The sequence below is a fragment of the Tauraco erythrolophus genome, chromosome Z, assembly GCF_009769465.1.
Source record: "Tauraco erythrolophus isolate bTauEry1 chromosome Z, bTauEry1.pri, whole genome shotgun sequence".
NCBI lineage: Eukaryota > Metazoa > Chordata > Aves > Musophagiformes > Musophagidae > Tauraco > Tauraco erythrolophus.
Window position 1 is genome coordinate 3,127,727 of NC_141496.1, and position 19,916 is coordinate 3,147,642.

General features: G+C 39.2%; 1 protein-coding gene across 3 annotated transcripts in view; it reads left to right on the forward strand.

The window, feature by feature from the left end:
* The window catches only part of DYM (dymeclin), a 243,806-nt gene that overhangs the window by 137,607 nt on the left and 86,283 nt on the right, over positions 1 to 19,916 (forward strand). The window contains exon 14 of one of the 3 annotated variants that reach the window (XM_086628989.1): positions 5,552 to 5,716. The exons of the other annotated variants lie outside the window; for them this stretch is intronic. Coding sequence (XP_086485115.1) covers positions 5,552 to 5,716 — 165 coding nt within the window. The remainder of the gene's footprint in view (positions 1 to 5,551; positions 5,717 to 19,916) is intronic. 3 annotated transcript variants of the gene reach the window in all.

Genomic DNA, 19,916 nt, shown 5'->3' on the forward strand with positions numbered 1-19,916 from the left:
GTCGGGAGGTTCCAGCCTGATGGAAGAAGACAATTTTTTATGGTCAGGGAAGCATTGACGTGGCAGCCCAGAGCAGTTGTCCCTGGAGGCTTTCAAGACCAAAGTGGACAAAACCCTGGTCTGGTCTGAATTCAGTGTTGACCCTGCTTTAAGCAGGAGGTTGGGCTAGAAACATCCTAAGGTCCCTTTTAACTTTAATTATGACTCTAAGGTAAGAATAATAGTAACTAAATAAATTGAAACTGTCTAAAAAAAGAGGAATTGTTTTAAGTTTTCTAGTATGGTAAAGGTCAGGGCAATCTCCTGCATCACAGTACCAACTTTTATTTTATCTTAGGCAGCGTAACTGTGCTAACAATGCAGTGGCAGAAACTCACCCCAAAGAACCCCAGACCACCTTTCCATGGACATATGCACGTCAGTCTTTCACAGCAGTCTTGCTACCAGAAACCAAATACTTAACTTAGGTACTCATCAGTACCACGTTTCATCATGTCATCAGCGGCAGAGCACTAAACAGAAGTGAAAACTTTTGTCCAAAATGCTAGTATTTCAGGATATGTATGATGTATTTTACCGTTGACACGAAGGCAGACAGGCTTTTGTTGGTTTGCATTTCTGCTGTTTACCCTGTATGAAATGGCACTAATTGGTGATATTTTAGACAGAGAATAAATTAGCTGTTCTCACAGAGTGATTTAACAAGTTGTTGTCATCATCTATGTAGTGTTTAGTGAGTCTAGAATGTATTTTGGTTGGATATGACTTTGGGAACATAAAAGTAATGACTAATAGGACTTCCCAGAACGTAAGTTATCTAACGTGAACAGTAGTAAAATGCTCATGGCATGTCACAACATTCTCCCTGAATGTATACAGTTTAGGGTGCTGACTAATATGTGCTAGTTTAATTAGCTTATACTTTCATTGTTGTTTTTTTTTTTAAAAAAAAAAGGCTTTTGTATTGGCTTTCACATAGAGTCATGTTGTAGCATAACTCCTGTTTCAAAGTCTAGTGATTAAGTCTTCAAACTCAGCGAAAGATGTTATTTGCTGTGCGTTTTTCAAATTCTGCTGCAGAAACAATATGACCTAAATATTTAAGCAGGCTTAGCAGAATTGGCTTTTTTCTTATGGCTGCAGATTAATCTAGTTTCTCTGAGCTAATACATGTGACATGTACATCTTCAAGACTTTGCTTTTTCTCAATAACATTAAAGATTTATAGCCTTCATAAGATCTGGCGTGGCGTGCACCGAGAGGGAGATTATGAATTACAATTACTTAAACATTAGCACGGGGAATTTTTATTTTGAATCATGTATATGCTGTTTCAGACTAGGTTGGTTTTGTAGAGGGGTTAGTGAATACTGTTTTTATACTGCTTTTCTATACCCTTCCCAATTAGCCTAATTTCTGTGGTGTTAAAAAGATGTTGGCCTGGTGCTGTTTGTTTTTCTCTTTGATATATTTATTTTGAAATTGCAGTTGACTTCAGCAGAGAAAATACCAACTTTCTGGTTTAAATAAATAAGGACATAAGTGGATTTACTTGTTTCTCTTAGTGCTGCTGTCTCGTTTAAGTCTGTCTGTAAAGTTTTGGATGAAAAAATCAGTGTAAGCATATAATGAATTTCAGCACTTCTGATTTTTCAGCTTTTATTTTTGCTAAGTGTTTAGTCTGTAGTCTTCTGTACACCTCTTAAATTACGTGGAGTTGGAGGTAAAAATCAGAAGTGATGTGATCCCTTAAGCCAAAAAACAATTGCAATGACCGTTTAGGATGTTGAATTTTCTTCAGACAAATATGAGAAACAGCAGATTTGGAATAATCTTTAGCGAAGTCTCATTTGTTTGTTGGTTTTGGTTGTCTGTGTGTTTCACACAGGGTCCTTGGAGGTGGCAGTTCAGCTCACAGTTAACCTCCCCCTCCCTGGTGGCTCTAGACATCAAACTCCCAATAATTTTCAAGTGTTTCTTTGATGCTCTTATTTAACTGCTGTCATCAGAATACCTTTACTGATCGGGATTGTCCAGGCTCTATGGAAAGGAAACCTTTCTTTATCTTCATCAAATCTGCACTAAATTACAAATAAATATAGATGTATTTGGTTAATTTTTATAGATATGTAAAAATGATAACGTTTCCCCTACACGTGCCTATGTGGCAGGCAGTGAACAACGTGTACAGGAAGGGTCTCTGCCCTCTCTGAGGTCAGATGGTGATGAGAGCATTCATTTTAACTGCTGCTGGTTCAGGCAGGTCCAAAAAGCTCTCGGGAGGAGAGGACCAGAGCACCAGGATTACAGGAAATTGGTATAAGCAGTTGAGAGTGTCCTGATGGCAGTCGAGTGTAGGCATCCACCTCTGAAGATCTATGAGAACAGACTGTCCTTGCAGGGTGACAGCAGAAGGACAACTGCAGAAGTGGGGGAGACTTACAAAGAAGAGCAATTTTCCCCTTAAGCAAATTTACTTTATTTTTTTTTCTTTTTCTAAAAGAGTGATGTAGCTGACTGATGTGTTTTGTTTGGGTTGTCGGGGTTTTTTGTCTCTTGGTATTTCTTTTTCTTTTCCTTTTTCCTTTTTCCTTTTTCCTTTTTTCTTTTTCCTTTTTCCTTTTTCCTTTTTCCTTTCTTTTTCCCTTTTCCTTTTTCCATCTTATTTGCCCAGCCAGTACTGAAGCTTCCTCCCTGCCTTCTCATTTTATACCGACTGCTGGGAAAGATTAGACAATGCCAGGATCAGGGAAAGAAACCTTTTCATGGATGCCAGAAACTTAAGTAGAAGATATTCTCAAGCAGTATGTAGTTTACAAGTCTCTTTAAAGATTCAGGTTCTCTATGCTGTCTCTTCTAGTATTTGATTATTTTAGGTATTATTTTTATTCCAAAATAGGTGTTATTCATGGACAGCGAACGAGCTTTGTCTTTGTTGATTTAGGTATTTTCTATTTTCATCTCTTTCAATTCTCCATCTGCTATGTGTAGTAGAGAAAGTGAAAAAAAAAACCAAGAAACTCACAAAAAGCTGCTTGTGGGAGTAAACCCTTGGAGTCTTCTGAATGCCACTTTCTGACTTCAGAAGGATTGAATTTGGTGCTTTGAATTGACGCCTCGGTTTTGAGCATCTTCACTTGTATTAAAAGACGTCCTTGGATTTCCACGTTCACGTACATTTCCCCAGTTTGTATTCTAGAATCTCAGGGAATCACAGCTGATCCGAGGTGAGAGATGAATGACTACCGTACAGAAAGGATCCTGTTGCTTTAGTCTCCAAAATACTGATGCTAACCTCTGTTGGTTTGGATCTGAAAATTTTTGGATTTCATAGCCATGGCTATGAAAGACAAAGAATGTTGATAACTTGAAGTTTAATGGAGCATCTGGAATTTTTTTTTCTTTAATAGATTTAAATTTCTAAAGAATATAGCTATGGTAATATTTGTGTCGTGAGAAGGCATTAGAGAAGTTTTTTTTATTTTCATTGCATTAAAAAAAAAGTGAAAGCTTATTGTTACATAATAATACATGTATTTTTTTCGGTTGGGTAACACAAGCCCACCCTTATTTCCCAGACTTACATAACCTGGCACTCTACTTTTTAGCTATTCAAAGTTGACGCTGTTATGTTTTGTTATCAGAACTCAAAATGTTGATCAGATGGCTTTTAGTTTTTGTAAAAGGGAATTATAATCTTTCTCTGAAGTGGGATTTTGGTAGCACACGAGCTGAAGTTTGGTCCTCAGGGTACGCAGAATACATAAATAATACATGCACAGACACACCATCAGTCAAATCTAACGTTCTGGTTTTAGAAAAAATTCTGTGGCCTCTGTGGGTAGCTGGAAGGACAGGCTCATGTGTGGGGAGATCCGCCCAGGATGGGCTCCATCTCTGGCCTGTGCAGTGAAAAAAATAGACTGTGTTGCTCAAAACATGCTGTAGTCAAAAAAAAAAAAAAAAAAAAAAAAGAGGTTAAGAAATTGCCTCCTTGCAGCTGCATCCTCTCCTGAAAACTAGTATATCTGCAAATGAAGTACCCAAAGGGATTGTGTGTTCCCCAGCTTCCAGAGCAAAGGTGGGTGACTGACTGTAACCCAGCAGTGGATGCTATTCAGACTAAAGCAATGGCAAACATTGGTTTTGATGAAGTTTCAGGCTTAGAGCCCCACTGATCGCACCCAAGGATCAGCTGTTAGTGGCACTCTTTTCTGTCCTGTTCTTTGCCCAAGGTAGTCGAATAATTTGGTCTCCTGAAAGAGTGTTTTAGCCACACATGACTGTGTCCAGTAGAGGGATTATAGAGACATATCAGCCTGTGGAATGCAAACAGTGGGGTAGATAACCCATTGGCTGTGTTTCAACCCATGAAGCTGTGTGATGATATTTTTTTTTGATTTGTTGAAGAGGTTACAGCCTAGAGTTCAGGTGTTAATTCACGCCAAACTCAGGAGACTCAATTTCCCAAATCACTTAGTCTCCACTCTCTGCACTGGAAACACCCAGTCTGTACTGGAGAGATACCCAGGCTGCTATGGGGACAGCAAAGAGTCTGGTCGAAGCATCTTGATACTTGTGAAGAACTGTCTTATCTGTCTCACCGTGTGTTAGGCTGCTTAAGGCACTTTCTTCACCATTATGCAGTGAAGTATTTTCTATGCAAAACCTATAATAATAAATATTTGAGGTTGTATGATGTATGTGCTTCATAGTTTACCAGTCATGCAGTTTGTTGCATTTGAACTACTCTAATTTCATAGATTTCATATGAAAATTTCATAATAATTAGTTTATTCTCCTTTCCATTAGGAGTGGGAGGGTATCCAGTGAATAGGCACAGGCAATATCTCTTACTTTAGAGCATTCAGAGTTGATTAGCCTGAATACTAAATGTTTTATTGGAAGTGATTGTCATTTTTCGTGAAAAAACTGACCAGGTCTTGAGTGTGTAACTCAATTATGATAGAGCACCATGTTCAAGGAGCATATTCAACTGCAGGAATACTCTACCACTGCAATTCCAGACTGTGAGAGCAGTTTGCGCTGATGAATTCTGTATGAGTTTTTTCCCTTGCCAAGAGATGTCCATTTCTGTGAAAATTGGTTACGTTTTGTGAACACTCTCAGGTTTTTTTAATGATAAACTTTGTAAACCAGGGTCGGAATTTTGAATTTATATTTTCAGGGCAAGTTAAGAGAGGCAAAAAACTTTTTTTAACATGGTATCAGCAACAATAACAACAAAAGTTGGTGCGGGGGAAGGTGGTGGAGGGAGTGGGTAAAAAAAAAAGCTCAAAATCTCACATCTCTAACGCATGCCACTTGGCAAGTCCCCCCTGTGGTGGTGACACCAGCGTACGGGCACAGGCTAAGAGATCTGTCTGTCTTTTGAAACTGTTGTTTTATGTCAAATTGCTCCATTGCTTACTTGGCATCTTCCATTGACTCTTGGCGCAAAAACCAAGGACATTAAACCGTGAATTAGCTTTCTTGAAGGAAAATACCTCTTTTTTTTTCTGTTTTTTCTCCCTTTACCCTTGTCTTACAGTTATACCTGCCGCCACTTGCGGAGATATGTATATGTCTTGGACAAACTGTATTTCCCCCACTCTCACTGCTCTACGCTGCAGCATTGCTTCTCGACCCTCAGTGACAATGGAGAGGAACTCTTGTCTTTAACTTGTTCTCACATTCTCAGATCCTATGCTTCCAGGTTATTAACCTCTGCTCTCCATTTACTGCATGCTGCATGCTCTGTGACTGATCTGTGCATGTTTTCAGTGAACTGGTTAATAACTTTGAATGGCAAAGGGAATGGTTTGTGTCTTTATAGCATCCTTGATGTATGTCCTAGAAAGTGTGGTAGCAGTGGAAGTCTAATAATGGCTTGTTTCTGTTTGTTTTTTGTTGTTTGTTTGTTTGTTTGTTTGTTTTTAAATTTAGACTACAACTTCTGTAATTAATGTGTGGCCTTTGGAAGTTTTAAATGCTTTTTATGTTAAAGTATTTTAATCCTTTTCCAAAGCTGTGACATAAAAACGTAAGCTGTGATTCACAAAGCTTCCATGCACTTATGTAGTTTGTTTGGAATTAGTGCAGAGACACAAGTTGGTTTACATATAACTGTCTAATACTTCCCTGATGCCCATTATTTTGGTGACATTGCCTATATAAATTGCTTTTCAAGAATGAGAACGATAGAACTTTCAAATTCAGTAAATTGTCATGGCACTTAATGACAAATTAAGAGTGAGCTACCTTTTTTGATATGCCTGACCAGTTTTGATTATACGGGATAATAAGTGTGAGAACACATCAGCCAAAAATGACAACATAAAATCCTTGTTCATGGTGCAGAATTATAGACGTTCTATAGAAACTGTAAAATAGTAGAAATTTAAGAATAAATTCTACTATTTATTTAAGAATAAAAACTACTACTCCAAGCAAAAATTTAAGTTTTACTGTTTCACTGTTGACTCTGCAGATAATTAAATATATTAACCAAGATACTAGAAGCTGTAGGAAAATGAGGAAAAAATTACGTGACAAAATTGATCAGAACACGGAAAGAATCCAGGGTGGAAACGCAGCTTCCCAGTAAGCTGACATACAATAGCAGTAGACCACACAGTAAACATAAGTAAAACCAGCTTGATTGTCAAGGGAAGAAAATATGGCATGCAAGCTGAAATGGCTCTTTTTGTACAAAAGAAATTTTATGGTAGTACATAATGATGGAGAGCTACACTGAAAGATCTCGAGAGGAGATGAAAATCTAGCTGTCCCAGGGGCGTTCTCCAGATTAATTTGGAACAGTGGTATGATATTTAAGTAGGCAAACCCCTAAGATTTCAAAGGCATGATTTAAAAAATAATAATAAAAATGAGGTCAGTACTTACCGAAATCTTGTTTAAGATTGAATGTTTTACATGTAGGAATGATATGCTGAAAACATAAAAGAAATAGCTTAATTATTCTAGCTTGTTTCAATTAAGTTTTGGTCATTCTGTACAATGGCAACACTACAACATCAAGTTGTCAAGATCATCCTTGGGAGACTAAGTGCTAATCCATAGACGATCCATCTCTTAGGTGGCTTTTAGGATGAAAACAAGAGCTGATAACGCTAATATGCATTTTCATATAACAAGCTTGTGAAGTTTTTGGAGTGAAAAGTTCATCTAGTTGGTCCCTATATTGAAACCGATGGAGAAATAGTTTACTGGTATTACTTTCTGAAATGGGAGTTACGCATCAGTTGAGATATATTAGAGTAGATCAGCCTGGGAGGTTCTAAAATCTCAGGCTATCCTTTTATGAGATACGAGGAGAGCAGAGTATTTGAAATAGAAGTTGCTGCTAGGAAAATATATAGATAGCAGTTTTTAGCCATTATCGTTGTTCTGGTAACACATGATTAGAAAAGTGAAACACCTTCCGATGTGCATGCTCAGGAAACTTGCCCCCATGAGTCTATAAATAGCATCAAATACGGTGGCATAAATGGAGGTGTCAAAAAAGGTGGGTTTTGTGTGAATCCGTGCACCTGTCCTGCGTGAAGTACTGCACTGCTTTACCCTACGAACAGCCTGCTTAGTAATTGATGCATTCCATCTCGTCTCTAAAGGCAGGGGATAATTAATTACAGTGATTTATAAATCATGACCCACTCATCCAGGCCTCTTTGCAGGACTCCTGGTGAAGAATATAAGACTTAGCCCATCACAGCTGGTCTGTAATGCTGTCCTGATACCCCCCAGATGATGTTGCCATCCCATAGATTTAAATTTTTATTACTGTTTTGATACATTTTGTGTGCAAACATGAGGATGGACGTGAATAGTTGTACCTTTAATTTGGAGGTGGGAAGGGGGAATTAATACAAGTAAAACAAAGGAGAAAAGAGGAAGGTGACTGTGGAATGATGGCAGTGACTCAGCAGTAGTAGTTAATAACCACTTTTGTCCTTTACAACACTTATAAAAGTGCTTTTATGCTGGTAGGTGATCAATGTTGTTCATATTTTCAAGCTACCATGGACTTGTGTAAGATACACTGCACACTGCATCCCACACTTACTGAACAGCTAGCAGTGGTAAAAGTGGGGGAGAGGGGAAGGGAAATGGTATATATTCCCCCATCCTGCAGCACGAGGTCTCCAGACAGCTTTAATTGGGATTTAGTGCCAGAGTTGCTCTTGGTGGATTTTTTTTTTTAAAAAAAAAAAAAAAAAAAAAAGAGGAAACATAATACTGATTTCATTAAACTGTGCATTAGCATAGCGTAAATATTGAGCCTGGGATTGTAATCTGTCATTCCTACTGTCTGATAATTCTGTTGTGGCTGTGCTGGTTATTGATAATTTCTGTAACCTTGCTCCGTGATGTGAAATACACTCTCCCACTCTCACCATGATGGTTTCCTTTTGAATTGTGTGTTCATCGTGTCGACGTTTTAATGCTGGTGTGTGCTCCCTTTTTGTTTTAAACCTCTTTGGGCTGCAGTCAATCTCAGGAAGATTGTTTTGAAAACAAAACTAGCAAAAGGCAGCTTAACAAGCAATGATTTGTTTTGGGATGCTGGACAAATTAAGGACAGTTTTATTTTCGTAGCTAGCTTGACGTTGTGTGTGTGAAAGCAGGAAATTGAGTAAACATGTTCGTGAAGCAGTAGAGCAAAAGGAAAAATTATATAGATTCATTGGACTTAAGTTTTTTTTTCCCAGAGGAAAAAAAAAAGACAAGGAAATATGATGACAAATTTGCACAGTTTACCCATTTTGCATATCTTTTATTACTTAAGGCTAGGTTTGTTTAAACAGCAAAATATATCTAATAAGACTTTAATACTCCTTTTCAGAAGTGTTCTGGCTCATTGTCTGAAGCCTGTGGAGGATAAGCTTTGCAACCATACTCCTCCCATGCCATCAGAGTTGATGGGATTATGCAATTAAATTAATTTAGGAATGTGCAGTCTTTGTGGGATCAGGGCCTTGGAGGTTGGCTTGGAAAAGTACCACTAATTACCAGAAATGTTTCAGTTGCTGCAAAGAGGTGGTGAAGTACTCCATAAAGCCAACTTGTACTCATTATACAGTTGCCAGCTCCGTTTTTGTTTGGAGTGCAAGCTGTGCTGGGGTATCGGGGCTGGATCCTAGATCCTAGGAATCTGTATAGACCGTCCTTTGTCATGATACGGATTACTGGTCTGTCCTCCAGCTCATGCAGGAGAGGTGTCAGAGTATCATCCTTGAAAACAGCTAAACATTTCAAGTCTGACATATTTTCTTTGGCTTTAGTTTGTGATGGGAAGGTGGGGAGAAACATGGAGCAGATGTGTTTGTTGTTAAACCTTATAGAATCATAGAATCACAGAATGGTTTGGGTTGGAAGGGACCTCAAAGATCACCTAGTTCTAACCCCGCTGCCATGGACAGGGACACCCTCCACTACACCAGGTTGCCCAAAGCCTCATCCATCCTGGCTGTGAACACTTCCAGGGATGGGGCATCTACAACTTCTCTGGGCAACCTGTTCCAGTGCCTCACCACCCTCAATGTAAAAAATATCTTCCTTATATCCAATCTAAATCTGCCCTCCTTCAGTTTAAAGCCATTGCCCCTTGTCCTATCACTACACACCCTTGTCCAAAGCCCCTCTCCAGCTTTCCTGTAGCTCCTTTAGGTACTGGAAAGCTGCTATAAGATCACCCCAGAGCCTTCTCTTCTCCAGGCTGAACAGCCCCAACTCTCTCAGCCTGTCTCCATAGCAGAGGTGCTCCAGCCCTCGGATCATCTTCGTGGCCTCCTCTGCACTGGCTCCAGCAGCTCCATGTCCTTCTTGTGATGAGGACTCCAGAGCTGAACACAGTATTCTAGGTGGGGTCTCACGAGAGCTAAATGGTTTTTGTGTGGATTAATGCAACACGAAGAGGCACATCAATTAGTATTGTTTAAAATGGGTTTTGACTGGTGTGAATTCTTTTTCTCTGGTTCTATAGATCATCTTAAGCATTTGTTTACATTCAACCTTCAAGCAGTTAATATAAAAATCTCACCCTAAGTTAATGTGAGTAAAATAGTCAGTACATCAGCCTTGCTTGTGTACAAGCTGCGTGACAGAAGATCTGGGTGTTCTCTCCAAGAGCCCCTTCAGCCTTCTGAAAACTGGTCCTTTTCTATTTTCTTACTGTTCCAGTTAAAACACTCAGTTATTTATAGCTTTTGAAATAGTTTATGTCACTTCTGATACGTGCTCTGTGTGATATTTTAAAATGAAGTACCAAATACTGATCCTTACTTCACTGCGAGCTTAACCTGGGAGAGCTGATGCTGGAAGTGCTCGCTATGTAAAGAAAATCAAAGCATTGTTCAGAAATAATAGCAGTTGTAATATAAACATCTAGTAGTTGGGACTACATATAAACACAGAAATAATAAGATGAGCATTATTATTTTGACTTAATGATCGTTTAGATGCGAAGGTGTCTATTTGGAATCACATCTTGGGTAAACATGGCTGTCTCTGCAAACAAGTTATCCAAACAGAGTGAAGTCAGTGCAGGTAGGCTTCCATCCAAAGTGGTGTATGAAAACAAAAATGTTGTTTTAATTTGGTGTAAGCGGATGAACTCGGTTGAGAATGAAACAATTTCCAAAGGTGACCAAAATCTTACCTCTGCTGGAAAATTATGCTTGAGTTTTCTTTCATAAGGGGCCCCAGTCACAGGACCTGTTGAAAATCTTTATTGATAAGTAACTGAGTAAAAATCTGTGCAAAAGGAAGACAATTTGTGATGTAGTAATTGAACCTGATTGAAAAGGCTTTTTAAGTCTTTATGAGTTTGAACAATAGCTTGCTTTTTTCATGTTTTATGAATAACCCCGCTTATGTCATAGGATTAGACATTGTTAGTAGAATAATGAAAATGGCAGATTCTGGACCCATCACAGGTGAGAAGAAGCTTCACTTCATTTATCACTAAAGCAAACTGGTTTTGGAATGGTAAATAACTTAGTTTAAAAGTTTACGTTTCTATGATCACAGAGTATAATTATGAGTTGGTTGGGAAGATTTTCTTGTTATTGAGACAATGGCATTATTCATCCATCATAGAATCACAGAACGGTTTGGGCTGGAAGGGACCTTAAAGATCATCTAGTTCCAACCCCCCTGCCATGGGCAGGGACACCCTCCACTACACCAGGTTGCCCAAAGCCTCATCCAGCCTGGCCTTGAACACTTCCAGGGGTGGGACAGCCACAGCTTCTCTGGGCAACCTGTGCCAGTGCCTAATAATTTTTTAATGTAGAAGCTGAAGATTATGCTCTTTTGTGACAATTAACAATTGTCACAAAATTAACATGATCTTAACATGATCACCTGTACACTGACAAATTGCAGCTGTTGCAATTACCAGTGTTTAACCTAAAGACTCAAAGGTGGTCTGTTTTGTAATGGATTTAATGTTCATTGTTTTACTTTTTATTTTCAATGCAAACCCAGGGCTGTAGGTTGCTGTAATAATCATTGATTTCAGTGGTTATAGTACATGCATTTTAAACTTCAGTCCTAGTTAGACCATGGAACAGCTGACAAAATTTCATTAACGTAAACCAAGAATAAGTAAAAATGGGCGAGGAAAAAGGATACAGTCATGCGACGTGAATATTTCTTTGAGGATGCAGGCTGGTTCCATAAAAACAGTTGTTATGAAAAGTCTATCTCTGAGCTTCTGCTCAAGTGTTTTGTGTGGACTCAGTTCCTGATCTGGGATCACAGGTCAGGACATGAGACTTTTTATTTGGGTGCTGTGATGGTGTGGAACGTTTCCCCGAAATGTAGTTCATTTATTTATTTTCCTTTGGGGGGAAAAAAAAAAAAACACAACAGAATTTAAAAAAAAAATTGTCGGCAGTCTGTTGAATGAATATAATTTAATGTTTTATTGCTTTTTGATTGTGATTTTTAGTCAGCTGCTGATAATTTCATTGAAGGGTTGGGGTTTTTTGTTGTGGAAGGATCACTTTACACTCGACATTGAGCGACTTGGCAGAGGGGAATTGTTTATAAATAATTCTATAAGAAACTATTTGTCTTTGTACCACACAGCATATCAATCAAGAAACCAGTGAGATATAAAATCAATGCTGTGGGTATTCGGTGGGTGAAAAACTGCCTGGCTTGTACGTCTCAAAATGCAGTTTAACTGGATACTTATCAAGTGGGTGCATGCCTAGTGAAAACCATCATGCATTGGTTCATCAGGTCCTACCCTATTTAATATAATGTATTGAGACTCGTTTTTAGGGAAGGAGTGATCAATGAAGGGGAAGGATTGCTGACATCATCAAGTAACCATCTAAGCCTGGTGCAAGCAAGGTGTATTTTCATAGAGCCAGTAGAATTTCATGCATGTAGGTCACGATTTCAGGATAAGAGGTCCAGGTAGCATTGACTTGGAAAGGGCTTGGAGGTACTCTAGGGCAGTTTTAGAAGTTTACTTTGAAACTATTTGTGAGATTAAGGGTAAATAAATTATTTAATAAAGAACCCTTTTGTATGCAGAAGTAATAATGCTCTCCAGTAGGTGGAAATAGAAGCAAAACCGATTGAGACTGGTTCATATTTTTTTACGTGGTGGATGATTCACTGGAATAGTTTAACAAGGGCTCTGGATTTCCCAAGATTGGAATTTTTAGATGAGATTGGGTTTTTTCCTGAAAGATACGTCCAAGTCCAGCCACAGCTATTGGCCTTGGAGGAGGAAGTAGCTGAGGGCATTCCTATGGCTTGTGTCAGACAAGCTGATAAAAGTGACTCCTTTTGGCATTAAAAATAGGAGTTACAGGCAAATTGCCATGCAGGATTTTGGTTTTTTGTTTCTTGTACAGATTTCTTTAAAAACCTGCATTTTACTTCAGAATTTTCCCACTACAAACATTGTTTTCCCAGGTAGTATGCTCTAGGTGATCTGACCCAAATAGCACAAAAACAGCACAGTTTGTCAAAATGCTTATTTCTCATGCACAAAAAAAAAAAAAAAAAAAAAAAAAAAAAAATTGAAAAGGGAAAATTGCAAGGACTATGTTCTTTCTATATGATAGTCTTTATTCCTCGCACCCTGGTAAAAACTTACCACAGACATGACCTAGATGCATTCTACCACATTAGCATGTGAAACTAAAACACATCTTGATCGGATAGAATTATTTTTAATTGAATACTTACGAGCTCATGTTCCCATGAGATGAAATTGGTACAAAATTACTTTCACACGTCCCCATTGTGGCAGTATGTTCAGGATCTGGGGGTTTTCAATTAATATGTAATGTCTGGCAATTAATCAGGATTGGGGAGAATGTCTTACTCTTTTATAAGTAGTAAATAAGCTATTTGGAGACTGAAAAGAGAAATATTCTATAGCTTGCCTGAAGAGTTCAGGAGAATGCTAATAAAATGTATGTCAGACTGAACATAGTTTAATAGCTTATAGCTGAAAGCAGAAGGGATTTGTGGTCATGTAAGCCAATCTTCTGCCCTCAGAGGGCCTTACTGAGGTTCAGCTCCTCTGCAGTATTTGCTGACTTTCCTGGGGTGCAGAACATCACCTCTCCAGCAGCTTTGATAAGTCATGGTCACTGGCAGCATGGGGTGCAGTGTGGGCATGCTTTGTTTTGTCCATCTTGGTGATGCACTGTTACATGTTTTGGTTTCCCAGACAGCATTGCATGAACTTTGGCTAGTGAAGGCAACTTAGTAAAATGTGTAATTACTGCCTAAATATAGAAGATTATTCACTTAGAAAATAAAAAGTGTATGTTACTGATTCAAAACATCTTCCAAATTGTCAAATTGAAGCACAGATTCTCACCAAAGCTACATTTTGGCTTATGCAGAAGTCCTCTTCAGCAAGAGTAAAAGTAAAGTCTTTAACTTTTCACTTTTTACTTAAAGTGGATGCTTTTCGGCAACCTGCTGTAGTTTTGGGCGACCTGGTGTAGTTTTGGGCAACCTGGTGTAGTGGAGGGTGTCCCTGCCCATGGCAGGGGGGTTGGAACTAGATAATCTTTGAGGTTCCTTCCAACCCAAACCGTTCTGTGATTCTACGAGCTCTTGTTGCAAGTCAACAGACTGTAGCTGTGATTCCAGCACTCATTATGTTCAGATTAAACTAGTGGAAAGTACTAACTGCAGCTACAATTACCACAACTGATAATTAGTGATTAAGATATTCCAACTAGAATGCCTGAAGTTAAGCATCAAAATGTATACTTCTTTTTTTTTCCCTTTTGAATAGTGAGGAATATCTACATCTTGCAATGAATTGAGAACTAAATGTTTAATCCATATGTGTGGATGTTTGGAGAGAAATCTGGGTGTCTGTCTGGAACTGGATAGTGCCTTAAGTGCTAAAATATTTCAAAGAGCTTTGCAAAGTTTGGGCAGGAAATGATTCAAAGTACCCCAGAGGAATGGTGGAGCAAATAACTCTGCAGATATCTCTTGGGGACAGAGATACAGGTGATTAAGGGATTCAAGTCATGCATATGAACAGTAGTGATGAATGAAGTTTTGGCATAGGACTCCAAAGAACAGAAGCAACAAGAGAGATGATAAGAGGGCTGGAGCACCTTTCCTATGAGGACAGGCTGAAAGAGTTGGGGCTCTTCAGCCTGGAGAAGAGGAGGCTCCGGGGTGACCTTATAGCGGTCTTCCAGTACCTCAAGGGGGCCTACAAGAAAGATGGGGAGAGGCTGTTCAGGAGGGCCTGTTGTGATAGGACAAGGGGTAATGGTTTTAAAATAGAGGGACGTAGATTCAGGTTGGATATTAGGAAAAAATTTTTTACCATGAGAGTTGTAGAACACTGGAACAGGTTGCCCAGAGAGGTGGTGGATGCTCCATCCCTGGAGACGTTCAAGGCCAGGTTGGACGAGGCCCTGAGCAACCTGATCTAGTTGGAGATATCCCTGTTCCTTGCAGGGGGCTTGGACTAGATGACCTTTGAAGGTCCCTTCCAGCCCTAACAATTCTATGATTCTATGAAACAAGACATTGGCTTTTAAGGTTGGATGCAAAGTATCCCACTCCATAAAATATATAAAATTTTAGTTCAGCACTAATTTTTAATCAATAAACCCAAGAATCAATAGTGCAGTTAAACAAGAAAAAAACAACAAACAAAAAAAAGAAAACCTCACAGTGTACCCTTAACATCCTAGGTGGCTTTCACTGGAGATGTAATTTGGTTAGTGGAATATCCTGCATAAGATGTGTGGCTGAGTAGTCTGCTGATTTTGAGCTGATTGTGCAAGCACACCTAGTTGCTCTACATGTACTGGCTGACTTCAGGATACTTAATGGTATGTTAGTTTAAAAGTGATGAGTCCAAGCGATAAACCTTATATAGTAAAATCCACATTTTTTCCAGTAAGCCCAAACTGTCTCAAAGCAGATGTTGTAGTGTGTGCTGCAGAGATGTTCTGCACGGGAGCCACAGGGTAGAACTGCTTAGTGAAGGTACCTGAGAGTTTTCATTTTGCTAATTAATTGCAGCTCCAAGTAGCATGAGTATGGAAAAGTCCTTTTGTTAACAAAAAAAAAAAAAAAAAAAAAATCTTTACTATTGGATTAACAAAATAAGTGATTAGAAGTTTCGTTCTCATGGTTCTCCTCTGGAGTGGTTCTTGGTGGTCTCTCAGCTGTCCATCCATTCAATTTAAATTAGCGATTCTCCAGCAAAGAGGCAAGAGCCACCAGTGAGATATTGTAAGCACATTACAACAACAGTTGAGTTGCTGAGTCCCACAGGCCTGGCCTGGCTCCCTGGTGGGACACAGAGACTGCACAGCCCCCGGGCAGAACGGGGAGGAAAGCAGCTGGATGGAGGGAACAGGGAATATTGCTGACCTGCTTAACAGAGGTGTAGCTGCTAAAGACTTGGAAACTGGCATCCAGATCCATTCATACTGATCTAAATGACCCCAAACATTTCAGGTTTGCAAAATTAGTAATGCTGTAAGAACTATTTCTTCTGTTCTTTTCATTTCCAACTTCTAATGAGAACATCAAACTACAAGAGCTGTCATTTCTTCTCACATTTTGGTATCGCTGTTCCTCACCACAGCTTATTTGACCAAGAAACGCAGAGGTGGGGGAAAAAAAAAAAAAGGGGGGTAGGGAGTAAAATTAGTCAGCTTTTTATTCCAATCCTCCAAAGGATTGATTTAAGTTGTGTAAGGAGGTTTTGGATCCCCACTCTGCAGCAGGATGTAGGGGCTGAGAGCTGTGAGCTATTCCAAAGTGTTTTTGTTCCCTTGTATTTGTAAGCTGAGTTTGTGAGAAAACATTGATGGGAATGCTCCCACTGCACCAGCCACGGATCAGAAAAAGCAGTGGGAGAGGAAAATAAGAGCAACCACAACTGGTTTCCAAAGATGACTAATCCTGCAGCCCCAGTATAACCTCCAGGACAGTGATTAGCGTTTGGCTTTTCTTCTAAATGCTGGAAAAGTTTTCTGGGGCGTCAGCCTAGCTGAAAACTCGTTCCATACATGTACACTAATGAATGAAGGTTTTAAAATTTCCATTTAATGTCCCTGCCTCATTACTTTAAATACTTCTAGGTGCATTATGTGCAGTATCACAGCTCATCCATGTTCCTTCTTAGTTATCAGGACACTTTATGAAAGAGGGAAATGCAATTTCATAGATAGGATAAAATAAGGTACCTCCAAGGGAATTGACCCATCAAGCCAGTTTTAGTGTCAGGAATAGTGTGATAGGATTTTTGACTTCCTGTTGGTGAAAATTCAACCCTTATGGTTTGTAAGCTTGCATAGACTGAAGTGCAGTCCAGCTTCGTGGTCTTCCTCTGACAAGTGAGGGTCAGAGGAACCTCTACCGACTGCTAAAACACCAACAAAGCTCTTGGTATGTGTGTGGTAGTGCACAGTCCTACAAAGAGCTGTGCTTTCTTAGAGTTTTACTGTGAACTCTTGTGATTACTCTCAGTTTTGCAGAACAGTTTTAAGGTAATTCAATGTAGGTATTTTACTTTCCTCCATAGTGCAAAAAGATGGAAGTCCTTGGAATGGCTTTCAATGTGGGGTTCACCCAGCAGGAATTAAAAATTGGTGATTATAAAAAAAAAACAACTAAAAATAAATAAATGAAATCAAATTCTTCTAAGGCTACATTCTTTTAATTAATCACCAAGCCATCTTCTTGCTACTGCAGGATTTTATTCTAAAATATATTTCCTGTGTTTCCCAAAGCACTTTGTAGTGCAATTGTGGTTTTGCCACAGTTTCTGCATAGATCTGTTGTTATTTTTCAGCAGGCAGTTGTCCTTGCATTTTGTTGTTTGTTGCAACTGTGATAAATGTTTAGCTATGCTCACGGAGATTTCAGGGAGTTAGCAGATAGCTGAGGCTGGAAGGGACCTCTGGAGATTGTAGAGCTGGTTGCCCAGGTCTGTGTCCAGTTGATTTTTAGTATCTCTAAGGATGGTGACTCCACAAACTCTCTGGGCAACTTGGGGTTTTTTGCCTTATGCTTAAATGCAATTTCCTGTGTTTCAATTTGTACCCAATTCCTCTTTTCCTTTCTCCGGGCACCACTGAGTCTGGCTTCATCATCCTTACACCTTCCCATCAAATATTTGTACGCACTGAGATCCCCTTGAATCTTTTCTTCTCCAGACCACGCTTTACCGGCATACATTCAACTCTGATGTCCACCCCTAAGTCCTGCTGGTTGACCCTTGACGTGGAGGATCTGATATTCCCCTTTGTTGAGCTTCATGAGGTTTCTGTTGGCCTGTTTCTCCAGCCTGTCCGGGTCCCCCCAGCACAACCATCTGTTGCATCAGCTTCTCCTCCCAGTCCTGTATCACCTGCAAACTTGCCAAGGGTGTGCTCTGCCCCGTCAACCAGGTCATTAATGAAAATGTTAAAGAGTATTGTCCCCAGGATCAACAGATGGGGTACACCACTTGTGACTGGTCTCCAGCTGGACTTCGAGCTGCTGACCATAGCTTTCTGAGTCCATCTGTTCAGTCAGGTTTCAGGCCACCTCCCTGTCCACTTATTGAGCTTCTACTTCGTCTGTTTGTCACAACTTGGCTCAATTTGAAAATATTACGATTGTCTTTATTTTTCTTCTGAGAGCCATTGTGCTGTTTGTATAGTTGGTCACGTTTGCAAGATACTTTAGTATCCAGAGTAGTTTTGGCCACAGATCAATCCAGATTACGCCAGCAGGGTTGTAAAAACTCATCTGTGCATGCCTTGGGTTGTCACCTGGATAAATTTAAATTCAAGAAGATATTTGTATGTGCCTTGAAAGCCATGTTGTGTCTCTTCTGAATATCTGTCTTTGTATCCCGTTGTAATATGTTTGTATTTGGTCCCATGCTCCAACTCCAATCCAAGGTGGAGGGCAATTAACATGCCGTCCCATCAGGGTTCTGCTTACTTTTTGTACAGTATAGAATAGAAAACTGTTGGTGTTTGCTTTTATCATTGTGCTAATTCTGTTCTTGGAAGTGTGTTCTTTGCTTGAGGAAAACACAGAGTGACCTAGAACATCACAGAATTTTATCTTTTAAAAAAGTCCGTTTTGGGGAGGGCTTTTTTTTTTTTTTTTAGGAATTTGGGAGGATATTTGAATTGATAGAGGCAGAGAGAATTACACAGGGGAATAGATTTGTGAAACTGAATGTGAGATAAAGTGCGAGAGCACAACCTTTTTTCTCTGTGGGAATGAGGTTAATTTCCAAATAAATTGAAAACCATGTATATTTAATTACTGTGCCACTTGAGGGACTGGGACTTAAATATCTATCGTGTTGGTTTTGAAGATGGAAAAATATTCCACAACTGCAAGTTTGCTAAAATGAGTCATGAAATCAAATCTGTATCAGTTGTCCCACCAATCCCGAGGCTTGTGTATGTTTGTCTGAAGGCTGCAAAACAACCTTTCTTTAGAGTGACAAGTTCACAGTGAATAAGGTAATTTAGGATGACAGTGTATGTAGGAAGTAATGCCCTTTTTCCTACTGAGAAAGTAAAGAACAATAACTTTGAAGTGTCACCTAAAATAAAGTCTGCTTTCTCTTGCATAAGGGCTCTTGATAAGGTTTGTAACGATCGCAGGTCCTTGCTCTGTATTCCCACAGGTCTTTTTCCCTTTTTACTTTTTTTTTTTTTAAGAGCTGTAGAGCGAAGGGGAGAAAAATCACTGAACTCTCCAAATTTAGGATGCGATGTTAGGAAAGGCAGCTTGACAGTTCACAGCGATGAAGCAGGTGAAAGGGTCTGGTGTTATTTCTAATGCATACCTAAGAATGGGCATGGATGCTGTTGAGGGGCTCTAGCTACTAAGAGGAAAGAAATAAAGAAAATAAAGACAAAAAAAAGTCAAATAACAGGAATTAAGGAAATGTCATGGGCTGGCTTCCCAGGACCTTGGCGCAGCTTTTGTACTGAACTGGGCAAGGGCAGGCTGGGGCTTCCTAAAGCCGAATTAACCTCCGTGTGGATCATTAACTGTAGCTTTTCCCATAGTGAGCTGAACTCTTATGAAACGCTTCATTATACCTTATTTTGTTCAGCATCCACTGCTGTTGGGTTCTGACTGGATATTAACATCCTTTTCTTAAAAAAAACCAACAGTGTTCTTGATAAATGTTTTCTTTCAATGATACGGATATTTTTTTAGGGATGAAAAGGCCTATTTTTTTATTTGCTATCTATTTTGACATGAATTTTTCTTCGGAAAGAAAAATTATTTATGACTGGCTGCATTTTGCAGGTTTATATCTAGGTACATAAATCCACAGAAATTCAACAAAGGGGATTGATGTTGACAATGAAGGATGTAGACAATTTTACTTGCGATATTTA